The 16,751-nt window shown below is 35.7% G+C and overlaps 2 protein-coding genes and 1 pseudogene across 3 annotated transcripts; all 3 read right to left on the reverse strand.

Moving 5' to 3' along the window:
* Positions 1-78: 78 nt before the first annotated feature.
* Positions 79-2,918, reverse strand: LOC7455381 (uncharacterized; annotated as a pseudogene).
* Positions 2,919-7,479: 4,561 nt separating this feature from the next.
* On the reverse strand, positions 7,480-8,773 carry LOC7486830 (germin-like protein subfamily 2 member 4). The gene is made up of 2 exons (XM_002320888.4): positions 8,226-8,773; positions 7,480-8,107 (listed from the first exon to the last, which is right to left on the reverse strand). The coding sequence occupies exons 1-2, from the start codon at positions 8,329-8,331 to the stop codon at positions 7,560-7,562; spliced, it is 654 nt and encodes a 217-aa protein (XP_002320924.4). The 5' UTR covers positions 8,332-8,773; the 3' UTR covers positions 7,480-7,559.
* A 1,465-nt stretch (positions 8,774-10,238) lies between these two features.
* On the reverse strand, positions 10,239-16,332 carry LOC7486831 (protein phosphatase 2C 32). 2 transcript variants are annotated; one of them, XM_024584710.2, is made up of 4 exons: positions 13,230-16,323; positions 12,607-12,720; positions 11,401-11,665; positions 10,239-10,685 (listed from the first exon to the last, which is right to left on the reverse strand). In XM_024584710.2, the coding sequence occupies exons 1-4, from the start codon at positions 15,456-15,458 to the stop codon at positions 10,567-10,569; spliced, it is 2,727 nt and encodes a 908-aa protein (XP_024440478.2). In that variant the 5' UTR covers positions 15,459-16,323; the 3' UTR covers positions 10,239-10,566. The 2 variants fall into 2 exon arrangements, 1 of the variants encoding a protein (XP_024440478.2); XR_002977664.2 differs by lacking the exon at positions 10,239-10,685 and having other exon boundaries at positions 11,516-11,665; positions 13,195-16,332.
* Between the last annotated feature and the right edge of the window lie 419 nt (positions 16,333-16,751).

Genomic DNA, 16,751 nt, shown 5'->3' on the forward strand with positions numbered 1-16,751 from the left:
AGTCATTTCATATCAGTGGACTGACTGAGGTACACATTCTTCCAATTCAGAAGGCATATACGTACTGTGAAATAGAGAAAAGTTAAGAGCATCTTCGCCGTGTAAATTTCTTGGATCAATGTTGAATAAGCCAGTACATTGGTTAATCCATTTACATTATATGAGGAACCATACAAGAACCTCTCTTCGTATCCCCTAAGCTCCTTTTACATAGATCTAAGAGAAAAGTCTTAAGAATTTCTGCACCAGCAAAAATTCTAGAAGATAGTCTATACTGTATCTTCTAGTTTGATAACATCCAGCACTGAAAAGAAAGGTACCTTGTTTTGTCGCCAAAGGAACATTCATTCATTTATTCTTGCTGCACAATCTAGCCAAACCTGTACATTTGAACTTGGGTATCAGCTCCTCCACAAAGCACTTGCAACAAAATAAACAGCCGCGGATCAGTCAGCCACAAAACAAATACTCAATATTTTAAGGCAACAGAAAGCCACCCAGCTAAAAAGAGTAGCTGCACTTACGCTCATTAACTTATTCATGAACTAGGCAACCATTCCACATGCAGGTGTAAGAGGTCCACCACAATACCAATGAAACTCTAACTCTAAGCTCAGCCCAGAAAACATTGTGACTACAAATAAATTTTACTCTTGCTCTAACTTTTAACTTTTTTCACCTCAAAAAATTCATGAGCACACTGACTTTTAGCTCCGCTCTAATGTGACCATACAAACTTTTGTCATATGCTGCAAATATGCTTCCTATTTCAAGGCATTTCGAGGCAATAGAAATCCCCACACCCACCCACCCACCCACCCAAATGCCCACCAAATGCTTAAGGCAAGGTTCTGAACTGGGCTCAAACACAAGGCAAGCCCATGCAAGCTGAGCCTAGCAGCCAGATGTGTAGCCCTATTGCAGCTTCTGAGTTATTTTTTTCCTCTAGGAAAAGAACTTGTGTTTATAATGAAAACATTGCCAAAAATCCACTTGAGCTGGTGAACAAAATTACAAGGGCTCTTCTTTAGAATTACCTTCAAGAGTCAATGTGAGGGTTTTGGAGCACGTATCTAGCATTGTGCAGAATACCACTTGCCTCCTCATTTGAGGCATCAAGCAACCTCAATTCTTTGATCTCCTCCTGCCATTTCTCCATTTGCTCCTTGTGTATCCTGTGGCCACACCAATAAAATATAGAAAACATTGAATAACCACAGCTGCAACGATAAAAATTGCATTGAATAAGATTTAGAACTCACGAAATCAAGCGTTCTTCAAATTCATTACTCAGCTCCTTAAACATTGCCTTTCCTGATTCCAGTAACTCAGATACCTACATGAATTAATAACAAAAGTATAAAATGTTAGTAAGAAACAAAAGTGCCTAGACATAAATATCAACGAAAGGGACATTGCTGGTGTATATAAATTATCTCCTCCCCTTTGGTACATTTGGTTTTTTTCATCTGACGACCAAAAAAGGGAGGTATTTTACATGCAGGAATTCATCAATGGCTCTTCGTACAAAATATTCTAAGAAATGGGACGAAAATAAAGCAGAATTGAAAGCTAACTACCATTTGGGTGAAGTGTTCAATCTTTTCGAAAATGTGAGCAATGTTCAGTTCCATCTCTTCAGATCCCACAATGTTTGTCTCAGTTTCTTCCTTCTCTACAATCACTAGAGCTGCTCCATCTATGACCTCTTGTCCATTCTCATCTATCTGAAAAATATTTCAATCAAATGCATGCTGCTACAAAAAAAAATACAAACTTTGCATTACAAGTAAAGGCTTTGGAAAGTGAAGGACAAACAGTCATACACCATGCTTCATGCGCTTCCTTGATTCGCCTTCCATATCCGTTGTTGCTGGTCAAAAATCATAAGGTTCCCTCAGTTCTAGATATATAGTTAAATTGGAAGAAACACATAAGCATGCAAAAAATTTAAAAAGAAAAAATAGGTCAGAAAGGATGTCGAAGAAAATGTCCACAGGTATCTGTTCAACAAATACACAGTAGCATGAGATATTTGTTACTTAAAATAATACCTTCAAGTAATTTTCTCTATAGCCAACTGCTGGAGTGGCATGTTTCAATAACAGTTTGGAAAGTATAAATAAATGTGGAAATCACACGGCATCAATCATATGGAGCTGATAAGATCAACAACTAAACACTATTCAAACACGAATCCAGGCAGAAAGAAGATAACATACGCGTTTTACAAAATCTTGCACTTATAAACTCATTACAGACAATCACGACCGCGTTATAACAGAACTTATAACAGCCATCATTGCAAAGAAGAGCATTACAAACATCAAATTGTAAACGAAAGAAGAGATATAAAAATTTCCATGGAAATGATTGCTTGCTTGTATGTAAATCCAACAAGTCCTTAATTCACCAAACAATACCTTTTTTGTAATCCAAGCTAAGCACAGCTATAATCACAATAATTAGTATAATTATCCTACAAAGTACGATTCTGTCTATTAATCCGATCACTAGATAACTAAAAGATGAGACGATTAAAATGCGAGTCAATTCCTTGTGGCAGAAAAAGGAAAACAAAACCCTAAATTATACAGAAATTGGAAGTAATATCAGCATTTGATGATAACTAATAATTCTTTTATATATAATATTTCTACTCGAGAGAGGAAAAAGAAATGGATGTACGATAAAAATCGCTAATACAAGACCGGATCATCTACGAACCAAACACGAAGTGCTGTTCTTAAATTTAATATACAGAGCGTGGTTTACCTTCAGTAGAATCGCAGCTCAAACAAAAACTGAAGGCTGCAAATTGTTCTCCAACTCTGAAATTTGCCACCGGCGGAGAAGGGGAGGCACGGAGAAAGAGAGAGATGTTTTTATGGTTAGAGAAGTGAAGGGTTCGAAACAGCTTTCCAATTCTTTTTAAAAAATTTGGTACGTTTCGGTATGCGCGGGAATTATATTCGCTACTATCCTCGGGTTAAAACTATGCCGTTTTAAAGCTTTCCAATTTCTTTTGTTTTTCTTTGAATAGTAGTACATTAATTAATGCTAATAAATTTTTTTCTTCAGTCAATTGGATAATTTTTGGAAAGGTGTATTTGCATTTTGTATTCAAGTAATGTTCTTCAATTTTACATGGGTGATGTCAACCTGTCGTCGGTGATCAAAATTGTCAAAAATACTTTTTTAACACGACATGAAATATACAATATAAACTCGGATTGCAAACTCGAATCGTAAAATCATAAAATCACAAGAAAAATATTTTAACTAATTACATATTGACAATTTCAGTCAAGTAGTAAATAATAATATAACACAATTAAAATAAAAGTAAAATAAACAATACAAATGTCCAAACACTTTAAAATACATAATTCAAATAAAAATTCATATATGGTTTAAATAACTTAAAAATACAAAAAGAAAAAAAATAAGATTGAACAACTATTTTTTATTGATAGAGTTTCAGAACATTTTCTAGATGACAGGTCTTGAAACACACTGCAGACAATTAGTAAGATGATACAGCATTTTAAGGTATATCACCAACTTCAAAAAAATATTAACAGAGACCAATACAGTGAACCCGTGACAACAAGAACAAAAACGTACAAAATGACATCAATTTAATCTCATGTCACCTCACCTTCCACCTTTTTTATGTTAGTAACAAGTCCTAGAAATAATGTCCAAATATCCCACCAAGCAAGACATGTATTTCAAGTTCTCTCTAAGTTTTTGTCGTCTCTCCTTGTAATTAACAAATGGTTGGTCTAAAACACAATATTTCTCTGTATATAAGTATTCCTATATCTTATTTTACTCTTTTGATTCCTCACCATCTACCTCTGTCTTCCCATGATTTCGATCCTCCGATCATGCCTTCCCGGCCTAAAATACAGTATAAGGTTTTCTCATACCCAAGATCCTCTAATGCTGGTGTTAGTTTGCTAAGATTGAAAATTTAAGATTTGGGCAATGGGGAAAGGGGAGACTGGGGAGTGGGGACTATGTAGTGGAGTGTCAGAGGACTCAAACAGGGAGGTATTAAATTTTTTAACTTTTACGGGTTAAAACTCGAAATCAGCTCGTAAAATCGGTTCGATTTTAACTGAGTTTGACCAATTTTGAGTTTTATTCCGATTTGACACGTTATATACATGTTGACTCGTAAAATCGTAAGATTTTAAGAGTTAACTCGCGATTTTAACAACCTTGCTGGCAACAAAGTGATTGTTAATAGTCATTTAAAAAAAAAACATGATATATTATTGAAAGTAATAAAATTGACACTTTTATCTTTGATACTAAGCAATTGTGATACCAAAAATAAATTATAGTTACTACCCATTGGTGATAGTGAAAAATAGTATATATTTTTTTAATTATAAATTTGATTAATAATTTAATTTATACATGATGAAGTTGTGAAAAATCTCAAAATAAATTGAGTTTTCTACAATAATAATTTTAAACTGGTGAAGTGACTAGACTTGACCACCGGTCCATAAACTTTCTTGCAAAACAATTTTTTTATGAAAACAAGGAATATTTCGATGCTCAAACTAGTAAATATATGAGGAAAAAATAATATACAGTAAGAAAAAATAGAATATAAATGTAAGGAGTGTGTATATGCATGTTGTGCGTTTCTGTTTAAAAACTTGTATTTTTGTGTGTTTAAATTGAATATGTTGTCGTTTTAATATTGTTTTTTAAATATCATTTTAATTTTTTTTTAAATCAAGTTACATTTTTTACTAATCATTTAAGTTGTTTTTTAACCCACTAAATCAATTGGATCACATCTTTCATACGTAGAAATTTTAAGAATAATCTTGAATTTCCAAGGCAGTAAAATCCTAAACTAAAACTCAATTTTTTTTTCATTTTTTTCATGGGAATTTTTATGTTTTTAAGTAGTGAATAACTAGATGATTTATGAATAATTTTTGTTTAAAGAGACCTCGAATTGGATTTTGATATTTTTTAGGACGTTTCGTTGGTGAGTATGTTTGCTCTCTTTTTTATTATTTTAGGATTCAAAATTCAGGAAAAATCACGAGAAAAATTTATCATAAATATATTAATTTGAATATAGATAACTTACTAAGGATTTTTACCTTTATGCAAAGACCAATCATTGAGTCTCAGGCCACCATCAAGCATCAAATTGTGAGACTTTAAATGTGCGGAAGTTACCTCAATAATATTATGATTACCACACGAACTATTAAAACAAAACGTTATTTTAATATAACAAATAAATCAAAATGGAACACTGTAGTTCTATATTCAATGGCACTATGAATTAGAGCAGTAAAAAAATGAATTTGCCTCTTTCGATACAAAAGGTTGTCCTGGATGTTGGGGGTGTTCGGGCTTTATGCCTTTTTATGCGCAATAAAAGTACTTGATTGCTTTTAGAATAAATAAATAAATAATTAATTGTTGTACGAGGGCTCTTTTGGATTTTTCAATTATAAATGCACAATAAAATTACAGGGATGCCCTTGCAAACAAAAAACCTTTAACTTTCATCCAGGGTTACTTTTGTCATTTTACCTTTTTTTTTTTGCTATAATTAAGTGGATTGAGGGGAATATTGATACTTTAATTTGTAATAAATATTATTTTAAAAATAAGTGGTTACACATGTGTCATCGCATGGGTTATATCCATGATATTTTTGCAGTGCATGTGGTATCTCTCGGAATCCAAATGCCAGCTCCTATGACAATGTCTAAAATGTATCCCGACCCCTCCATTACGGGCTAACATGTGCTGTGAACAAACATTCAGTTTGGCCCTGACGATCTTTTTTTATTATTTTTTCTTTTTATCTCTTCTCCTTGATTTTTGTGCATAACCCTCTAAATTTACAAATCAGCCTCTCAATTTATTTTTTCTTTGGATTTTGTCAGTGCTCTATTGATTGCTAATTTTTTTGTTCTTGGCCCTTTTGTAAAGTTTTGATTTTTTTTCAATTTTATTTTAATCCCAATTTGTCATGTGTTGTTTTTTTAACTTTGGTCCTTTTTTTTTCTTGATTTTTTTGTAAAAAAATTATTGGTTTTCAATTTCATCATTTGATTCAAATTTATGATATATTAGTTTTTTCACTTTAGTTCTCATTGTTTTGGTTTTTTTGTCCTTTTGTTAAAATTATTTTTCTTTTAATTATTTTTCATTTCAATTTCACTCTTTAATAAAAAATTTTATCTACCCTCTAACTTGTTTTTCATTTTGATTTTTATCCTCATTCTTTAATTGCTATTTTTGTTTTGAATTCTTTTTTATAATTAATTATTTTTTACAATTTCATTACTCGATGTTTTTCACAGTTATGAGTTAAAAAAGTTAACATGAATTGACAATTTTTTTTACTTATTTTTATTTTATTTTATTGTCTAACATTATATATATATATATATATATAATTGGTTTTGTGGTTTCTTTGATTTTTTTTATATGGAATTATCTCAGTTTCATGACTTGGATCATGAATTTTACCAGTTAATTCAATTTGGCTTGCCTCTTATTACTCGGTTATATGTGCATCATGCTAACCTAGGTTGACTCTGGCCAAGTTCCTCCTTATTTTATCCAATTTCATCATTCCTAAAGTTTTTTTTTCAAGTTATCGCGATCACTTTTGTTTTCATCCGTTTACTATCGTTATCTATTTTTTATCATCTAATTCAAATAAAACCAACATATTAGACACAATCAAGACTATAATTTGAGTTATATATTTTTTTTATTTCTTTAAAACGCATTTACAAAATCTAAATCACTTTATTTTTAATAAAAATCCATTTTAATTGTGATGTAATTAAATAAAAAAATTCAAAAAGCCTTTCATTTTTTACTTCTTACAAAGAAGATGTTAAAGCCTTTCACTTTAGTTTTTTTTTTATTAGTATTAATATTTTTTTTTAATGATATATCAGTTTATATATTTTCAATTCATTTTATTAAACACAAACATCATCTTTTTATTTTAAAGAATAAAAGAGATAAAATGCAAGTGTTTTCGAATACCAATAAGTATTTTATTATTATTTTAAGAATATGGTATTCCAAAGTCAACTTTGATGCATTGAAATTAATAACTTAAAAGGCATATTTATTTACCAAAAAGGATTGGCATTAGAGGTGACACCTAGGCACAAGAAATTATGGTAGGGTGTCTTATGTCACACCTAACGCCCCAAATCAAAATAAAAGGAGAATTGTAACTTCCAAGTCAAACCATATTGGACTCCTAATAATGTTTATTGTAACTTAGCTCATAATCCCGTGATGGTATCATTATTTCTCTTGCTCTTATTTTAAAGTGATGCTAAAATCAATTGATATTCAATTGCATTCTTCCATTCAGGAATATATATATATATATATATATATATATATATATATATATAGAGAGAGAGAGAGAGAGAGAGAGAGAGAGAGAGAGAGTTATATCAATACCATAGAGACTTCATCGTGCACACTGCACAATATGAAATAGATAATTTTTTTTAAAAAAAGAAACAAAATTAGGACTTCTTGGGGGCAAGCTTGGTTTTGATCTTGTCAATCTCCTTGGTGCCAACTTGGAAAGCTTTAGTCAAGACATTGTCAGGAACTGCTGGGGTTGAAGCAAACAATGTCATGGCAATGGACTGAGTACCAGGCAACTGACTATTGAATGCTGCAATCACAGAGGCTTCTTTGTCGCCATTGTTCTTCTGGAAATGAACTAGACCTCTGGGGAACACAAAGACCTCGCCTTTCTTGACAGTCTTTGAGATCAACTTGTTTGCAGTGGTGATGAATCCAACATCCAATTCACCTTCCAAAACAAAGATCATTTCGGTGGCTCGGGGGTGAGTGTGAGGCGGGTTAAGGCCATCAGGTGCATAGTCAATACGTGACAGTGACACGCCTAGTGTGTTTAGGCCTGGGATTTTCTCAACATTGGCTCCTGTTACAAGTGATCCTACTGAATTGTTCACTTTTCCTGGTTTGGCCAGACCGTCAAAGAAAAAATCAGCTTCAGTAACATTTCCCTCAGCCTTGCATGTAAACCCGTTCACTTTAATTCCTGCAAAATTAAGTATCTTATCAGATTTAATCATGCCAGTCGAGTCTTTGTACAAAGATCATGGCAGTGTTCTAAAAGCAGGGAGAACCAATTCTAAACAAGGCTACATGAAACATACCTGCATGAGTATTAGCCACACAGAGGTCTTGAAGCATGTCAGGATCATATGCAAGGGCGCTGGAGATGACAGTAAAGATGACTAGATATGTGACAATAGCTGCCATTTCTTGCGTTGGAGAAGGGTGGTGCAGCTATCTATCAAGGAGACTTGAGTTATTATGATGCAAAGGAAGAACAGTTACAGCTCTGGTCTCGATGTGGAAGCACTGGCTATACTTTATAGTCTCTGTCTTGAGCATAAAAAAATGATCCTAGATATGGTTGTTTGGAGAAAAGGACGGGGGTGATACAAAGGCATGGAAACTAGACGGCCTTCAACTTAACTGCAAAGCAATTTCAAATACAGGAAACGATTTTTCTATTCTATTTAGACCACAATCAGTATCTGGGTTTTTTGCGGGTCAAAAATTTATTAAGAAGGGAAGCTATAAAAGAAATGCATACCTCAATTAGCTTCTAAACTAATTAAGAGCTTGAACGAACAGGTTATTAATTGTGAAGCGAAAAAAGAGAGCTTTCAAGGATTAGGTGACAGATGGGTGCTTCGGCCTCTGGGTCCACATGATACATGGGAAATTGGGACTGGGAGAGTCGAAAAGGCCTTAAAAAAACAACACTTACCAGCACCAAACAAGAAACAAGGAAATTGGGCCCTTGAGATGGGACAGCTCTACCACCGCACTTTAGTCTTTTCTTTTTGGAAATTCATCTGTAGCTTGATAAATAAATAAAAAATTAAAAAGGGTTTGGTTAACCAGCCCTGTTTCAGTGGTTGGATGGTTCAATCCATGAAGCATGGCCATGGACTATCTTTTAAACTCGGGTTTTCTCTTTTCTGTCGTGTCTGCTCATGAGGTCCCCTTGTCACTTGCTTTCCATAAAGTAACCCCAATAATGCCCGTCTTTATGAAAAAATTAAAGGTAATATTAAAGAAAAAAATTGCATCTCGCCTCACGTAACTTCTGGCGATAAAAGTGTAGGTGGGAGAAGCCTTTCGAGTAATTACTGTGGCCACAAGCCTTGCAAAATACTAAATGTGCACAGACAAAAGACATCTAGTGTCTAATAAGGCACCGGTTACCTTATTTCCAGTCTATATCGTCAAAGTTCAATTCTCCTTAATACACCACGAAAGAAACACTTCACGGTAAGTAAGCTCACAATGCTTTTTGCTCCCATGTAGCGACATAAAGTATGAAGGCCGTAGGGATTGAGAGAGGGCCATCGAGCTACTCCACCGACAAAAGAAGAGAAAAGAAAAGAAAAAACCATTATAGAACATGGGTATCGGGGAGCGGGAGAGTCCAACTCAGGAGTTCGGAGTGCCCAAAGAATAGGCATTAGGCCTCTACCCAATTTGTCTGTGCAGAATTGGACCTATAGCAAATGGGCCACCAAAATATAAAACACATTTGAGTAAACTAGCCAGGATCTGTTGAAAACATTCTCTCACGCTATAGACACCCTGCAAGCAAGAACCCTCCCCCTGTAGTAATGTTTAAGATTGTGATATTACTGTGATAATGGATGTTTTTTAAAGTGAATGAATGCTTTTCAAAGCAAAAAAAGAAGAAAGAACTAGAATTTAGAAACAATCAAGCAGGTGAAGCTATCTTGCATATCCGTGGATTGCGAGTTCTTATTTGCTAAGGACATGGTGAGAAACCCCAGCATCTGAGCATCTAAGAGTAAAAAAACTAAAGACCAGTTTCTGCAAGTGAAGGTGATAGGAGTAGGAGAATATCCATCGGAATGCAGTGGGAAGTATAATTTAAAGGGCTTTCCTTTAACATTAACGAATCTCATTTTATCAACGAAAACCTAGAGGACCAAAACAATTGTAATCCATTTAAACCAGGCTTCCTCTGCCTAGCTTTCAATACATCAGATAATACAAGGGCCGTTTCAGGGAGAATTTGGTGAACGTGGGAATGGAGAAATGAAAAATATTAACCGCCAGGAAAGGATAAAAGAGGTGAGGTCGGAAAAGAGGTGAGGTCGGAGTAGGAGTGCGGGAAATAAATCTTTAATCATCTTATATACCATTCCAAGGAGAAAGGAAATACAAGAAGGACTTTAATGATGGAGGCGGCATACAAAATAAATGGATATACTGGGAACTTCAAGGGGCATCTGATTGCAACATTCTAGCAGCATGGGCTGGTGATTTTTTTGCCCTCCTTGAACTATCACTGGATGAAGAAAGGAAATGACAGGAGGAAAAAATTATATTCCTGAGAATGTCATCACTGATTTCTAAATTCTGAATTGCAGAGACGGTTACCACCCCCTTGAAAATGTTTACATTGTTGAGGCAATACGCGTAAACTGAAAACAATTATCCAGAGGATCTCCAAATTTCTCCTCCCTCTAGAGAAACCACCATAACAGAGACATCATCATGATATTTACGTCTGTCCCCATGAGGAATATCAAGCAATTCATGAAAATCCATTCCTGTAACCACCAATAAAAGACAATCAGAGAACTGCTGAAGACTTCAATTTGCGGAGAGGAAGTATGGATATGGATTCAAACTCGTATATAGCAAAGGTATAAGAAAGATTTTGATTTCACTTGAATACCCATGTCAAGGGCAAAGATCTAATGGGGTGTGCTCTTCCTTGACAGTTGTAATTGAAAATTTGAGCAAACACTCTACAGAACTTCGACATTCTGCCTTTTCAACTGAAATTATGGCAGCCAGACACCGCCCTGGTGATTTGATTAACCACATTAGGTGACAGTTTAGTTGTTGAATAAAAAATTTGAACGGACTCCTGAGAATTGATTTAGTAACCATGCCAATGAATTTATGCCAGATTTTCGAAGTGGGTTGGATCTTTAATAATTTAAGGTGCAGTATGCATTTGTTTTTATTTTTAGCTGAATGCCTTATTCAATGACTCCATCCTCTCCTTTTTAAACTGAATTACACCAACCTGTCAAGTACTGTTTTGCAGAACTTCGCAAATAAAAACTACAGGGCCACAGCTTGGTAGATTAAATGAGCAAGTTTGAAAATCAGATAGAGACGTTACAAACGTAAGTTTCCTAGAAGGTATCACTTCCATCCCATCAAAACTTTATTTTTAAAAAAAAACAGAAGATCAGGAGATTTCATCTCTCGGTATGAAATTAATAAGACAGGTAGGAAGTTTATTCAACTAACCATTCTTTTTGGCAGCACGGAAGAGAAGTTCTGCAATGAGATACTGTGCAGGATCACCTTCAGGGACATTTTCCATGAACCATGTGACATGAGCAACCACCTCTTCATTGCTGAAGTACTGGTAAAGCCCATCAGAGGAGAGAACTAAGAATCGATCGCTTGAGGAGAGTCGGTGGTGAACTACAGAAGGAATGCAGCTCACATAGGGATTAGTTCCCACATAAGCGATCCGAAAAATCTCTAGCAGAGCTTCATTACAAGATGGCTGCAACCAGCATCCAAAAAGGTTAATAAACAAAAGAATAAACAAATAAGACAAGGCGTAAAATTAGCAAATGATGCTGACTGTTTACATAAATTCTAAAATTCATGATTTGGTAAACATGGGAAGCTGTTAGTAGAAGTAAGTTATTGCGCATAAAGCGTTCATTTGATGAGAAAGATATTTGCACAAGCAAAGTATGAAGCTCATTTTCAAATTTAGCTTAATAGTGTGAAGAATAATTATCAATGTGCAAACAGCAGAACTCACAATGAAGTATGCAACTAAGTGTTCAACAAAATTTTCAAACTTAACATATTTTGCATTCCCTCAACTTAAATGCTACGGGGAAGAATAAGATTTCAAACTAAACTACAAATAACTTGTAAACATGAGTATTCCAAATCCAATCTCAACACCCATCCGGTACTCCCTTGTTTTCAACAATCAATATGTCAGTACACAGCTTCTTGATTGTCAACATGATAGAACATTAAAGAAGCTCCCTTCCCCACAACCCTTCATAATCCTGCAAACTCTATGATGCCTGCAACAAATGAATTCGCCACGCAAATTTAACCTAACAGATGAGTTCATCAAGTCATTGCTGTGGGATGGCAAATACTAATTTCAACCTTCCTCCATAGCGCAGATATCATCCAGCAACTTGAGTTGATCATGGCATCACTATGGTACCCTGATTTGACTTTTTAACTCCTTGTAATTATAAGATTCAACTCACTTCTGACCCAGACCAGCATGCCTATCTTATAGCACGTAGATGGAAATGTATATGTGAACATTTGTAGACATGTCAAGTTAATAAATTATCAAAATTGATGAATTGTTAACAAATAGCAATTTGTGTTTCCAAATTTTTGAAAAGCTCAAAGTACCTAGAGATACAAACAGAGAAAAGTGGTCAAGGCTGCACAATGACTGACCTTCTTCAAAAATCCAGCACCGAAAGCTCTGGTTACTTTCAATTGTCCCTTCACTCGATCGTTTAAAATCGCTTGGTTGTCATCAGGATGTTCTGCCTTTATTCTAAGCACTTCCTGAAGCACGCAAGAATTCAAGATCAATTTTCAATTACAGCATAACATAATCAAAGTGTTGCAATAAACTCTTTTTCACTGATCCATTGGATGTTTTAATGTTTATAGCTCTATGAAAATCCTTAAACCAGAAGCTTATGCCTGAAATGATATTAACCAACAATCAGTTAGGCAACTGGTTGGTAGACATTTTAGCTTAAATCATTCAGATATTGCTGCACCTAGCATGGACTTGGAAATACGATACCTTTGCTTCACATCTTTCAAAACCGGTAAAAGAAAGTGACCCGATGTTTAAGCAAATGGCGAATCACTGGAGTTGCCATGGGTATTCTATCCTGTTGATACTCAAAATGAATAAATACATGCTGCGGATTTTCAGGTTTATTCTAACTCATGATGCAATTGATGGATAGTACAGTAAATGAACATACAAAGGTCCAACATATAGATAATCATTTGTGGAACACTCACAATATTAGCCATATTGAAAATTTCAAGAAGCACACCTCTTCAATACTCGTGCTGTGATCAGTTGAAAGCTGAACTGCCCTCATCTTCAATCTGCAAATAGAGATCTCTCTGTTCTTGTTGATCATATTAACCTGACTGTTATGATTATGCATTGGAGACTCCTCTGAGATTCTGTCCAGCTCCATACGTACTAGAAACTCTCGGGATCTATTCTTATACCTCATGTCATCCTTCGCCAAAGTTGGATTAGGATGACGATCATTGGGTCGTTCTTGTGCTAATATTGCACGGCTATCCCCAAGGTTCATGACATACACATCTTGATCCTTCATTAACATCACTAGAACACATGATCCCATCAAAGCAAGCTCTGCATTTCTATCAAGGTCCTTTTCCACCATTTCCATATATTGCTCTTCAGTGTGTTGAAGTCCCCGAGCCATTGCTCTCAAAACTGCATCGTGGTCAACAATTCCTGTTTTCCATCTCCTAATAGGTCCAGAGGGTTCCACCACTCTCTCATCAGCACAAGTCTCCTCTCTATGCCAATCATAACTCCAAGGAAAGAGTTTCTTACGCAAGGACTTCTGCTTCCGATACATTTTTCGGATCTTTGAGCTGATAACAAACTTTCTTGTACCCTGCCTTTGAACAGAAACAGAAAGATCAGTTCCACCTCCCTGATTACCAGATTGAAGGCCAATCCCTCCATCTTCTCCAGATGTCGTGGGATCTTCACCTCGATGACTAAAACCTTCTCCTTTGCAGTTATCCAATGAGGAGGATCTCGACGGTTCTTTTCGCAAAGTTTGATCAAAATCCAAAGCATCTGAGCTTGGTTGACAATTCCATGATCTGCTTCTTTGGCTTTTAACCACTGAGAATGATGCAGAACCTGAACCGTCGCATGATTCCATCTGCAGCAGCTCGTAAAGCCGAACGCTTTTCCTTCCTTTGCCAGTCAAGTTGGCAGTTGGAATAGAGGCAGAAGCAGGGCCCAAGCTGCTAGGCTTTTCACAATTAGATGATTGCTGCTGACAGCCCCTAACATCAATTTCATCCACAATCTCACAATTAGAAGATTGGCCCCCAACATCTCCAGGACTACACAAGTTGTTTAAGCTGCAAGAGGTTGTTTGACTCGAGTTAGGCTGCTCTTGCTTGCTGCACTCTGAACCTGCCTCAGCAAGTCCACTCTTGGACAGTTTAGGTTTTATTGGATCATTGGAAGATTTATCTTCATAATCCCACAGCAGTCCTTCTAACTCCCTGTCAATAGCTCTATGAAGATGGCTCATCAGAAAATCTGGTGCATCTGGACCACTAAAGCCATCATATATCCCAATAAACAGCCATCCCTGCTCATCACAAAGTACGACATGAACCCTGTCTTCCCCAGCCTTGCCATGAGCCCATTGTAAGTTGCAAATGTCCACGTACTCGCTCTCTGATGGCCCTCCTTCAAGACAGTTCCTTGAGGCTTCTGGCCGAAACTTTGGCTCCCTAACCTGCCAAGCCAATTGGGTTACCGGGTGCAAAACAAACCTCTGCATCCAACCTGAACCCATCAAATGTCTTGATAATGTTCGTGATAGAGTGTTTTTCATAGGTCCACTCACACTCCTCACTAAACGCTGAAAGCGGGGTCTTCGACGACCACGTGCAAGTGGAGCAGAGAAGTTGGATTTGTCAGTGACATCAAGAGGACCTGACATTACCCCCTTCTCGATAGGTCCAGACATAAAACCACCACCCTTATCTAAAGGACCTGAAGCGAATCCTCTCTCAAGAGGACCGGACATAAAGCCATTCAAAGGTCCAGAGCCACGAGGCACTGGCTGCAGAGGAATTGCAGAAAAAGATGAGGTGCTCTCGAATGAAGCAGCTGGCTCTTGCATTTCACCAGCAAACAATGCACTCTGGTTACTCCTAGCAGTTGAAACATTGGCACTAACTGATGCTCCGGATATTGTTTTAAATGTAGTTTCAGGGAAAGTCTTGTTTTGTCTATGCAAACCCGAGGGATCATCTATGATATCATGTCTAAAAGAACCGCTTAATGTTTCAGAATCTAGAGTACTGGAATCAACTGTAAACCTCTCAGAGTTTGAGGGGGTAATGGCAGGGGAGTCAAAAATAGGTGGCCTAACATAGCAAAATGAATGGCCTAACCCTTCATCCAATGGCTCTAAAAACTCTAAATCAACACCATTCTTGCCATTAAAAGCAAAACAACCCACGACACGAGAAGTGCCGTTACCCATTTTGCAATACAGACCTCACAAAAAAGGCTTACAAGACCTCTTACATGGAGGGCTTATCTCACTTCGCACCATAAGCACATACAACATAAAGAAACTCAAACAAAATCCCAAAAACCCATGAAACCTCCCAACCACCTTATAACTTTTCAAGTATCTGCACATCATCAAATTATCATACTCCAAAAGCAATAAAAACCCGAAACCCTTGTGTCTGAAAAACTATAAATATTTAAACTATAGCTAGTGTAACGGCGAACTGGATTACAACATCAAGAAAACTATATAAATTAATAGATACGAAGCGTGAAATGTGATGATCTAACCTTGGAAGGGAGAGGCAGAGCGTGAGTAAAGCAGGGGATTAAATACGGCAGCAAACAGATCTAAGAGAGATGTCTTAAAAGAGACAGTAAATGGAACACATGAGATACAAAACCCATGAAACACTAGACTAGATTCTCCTCTTTTCTTGTAATAAATGGAATCTGAAAAAGTCCCCAGATGAAAAACCGAAAACCCAGATTGAATTTATCCCTCATGATTCAATCACGAAAACTATTTATATACAATAGCAAAAAAAATAAAAAAATCAACTGTTCAAAAGTAACCCGGGACAAAAAGGAGAGAAGAAAAGAAGAGGGAAGTTTTAGAGTTCAAGGATGGAGATTGTGGAGAAGCAGCTAGGGAGGAAATGAGGGTATTTGTTTGTTTTTTTATTAGTGAGTGAGTGTTGATTAAAAATGAAAGTAAAAAATTTGGGATTCGGTGTGATGATGAGGAATCAAAGCATTGAGTTCATCAAGGAGGGGGTCTCTCTCTTTCTTGGGGTTTTCAAATGGTTTGGGAGGGTTTAATAAATAAATAAATAAATAAATAAACAAATTCTTTAGCTGAGTTGAAAAGTCGAGACTTGAGCCTGTTATTGTTGTCGTACTACCATTGGATTGGTTTTTCTTTTGCAAATTGTAAGTATGTTTTTTTTTTCTAAATAGGTTTTCGTGGCAAATGATCGGTGGTGTACTGTGACTGTTAAAGTCAATATATTGGCACTATGCGAGAGAGTTCGTTTTTTCATTCAAAAAATGCTTTTTAATATATTTTTTTAGATTAATTTTTTTATAATTCTGTATTGTTTTGAATAAATTATAAAAAAATAAAAAATTATTATTTTAATTTATTTTTAACTAGAAAACACTTTAAAAACAATTCATACTATAATCTCAAATATTTCCTCAATTATTATTGTACTCATTGAAAAATAAAATAGACGAAGAATAAGTAAGTGGAGACATC

Source organism: Populus trichocarpa, chromosome 14 (assembly GCF_000002775.5).
Source record: "Populus trichocarpa isolate Nisqually-1 chromosome 14, P.trichocarpa_v4.1, whole genome shotgun sequence".
NCBI lineage: Eukaryota > Viridiplantae > Streptophyta > Magnoliopsida > Malpighiales > Salicaceae > Populus > Populus trichocarpa.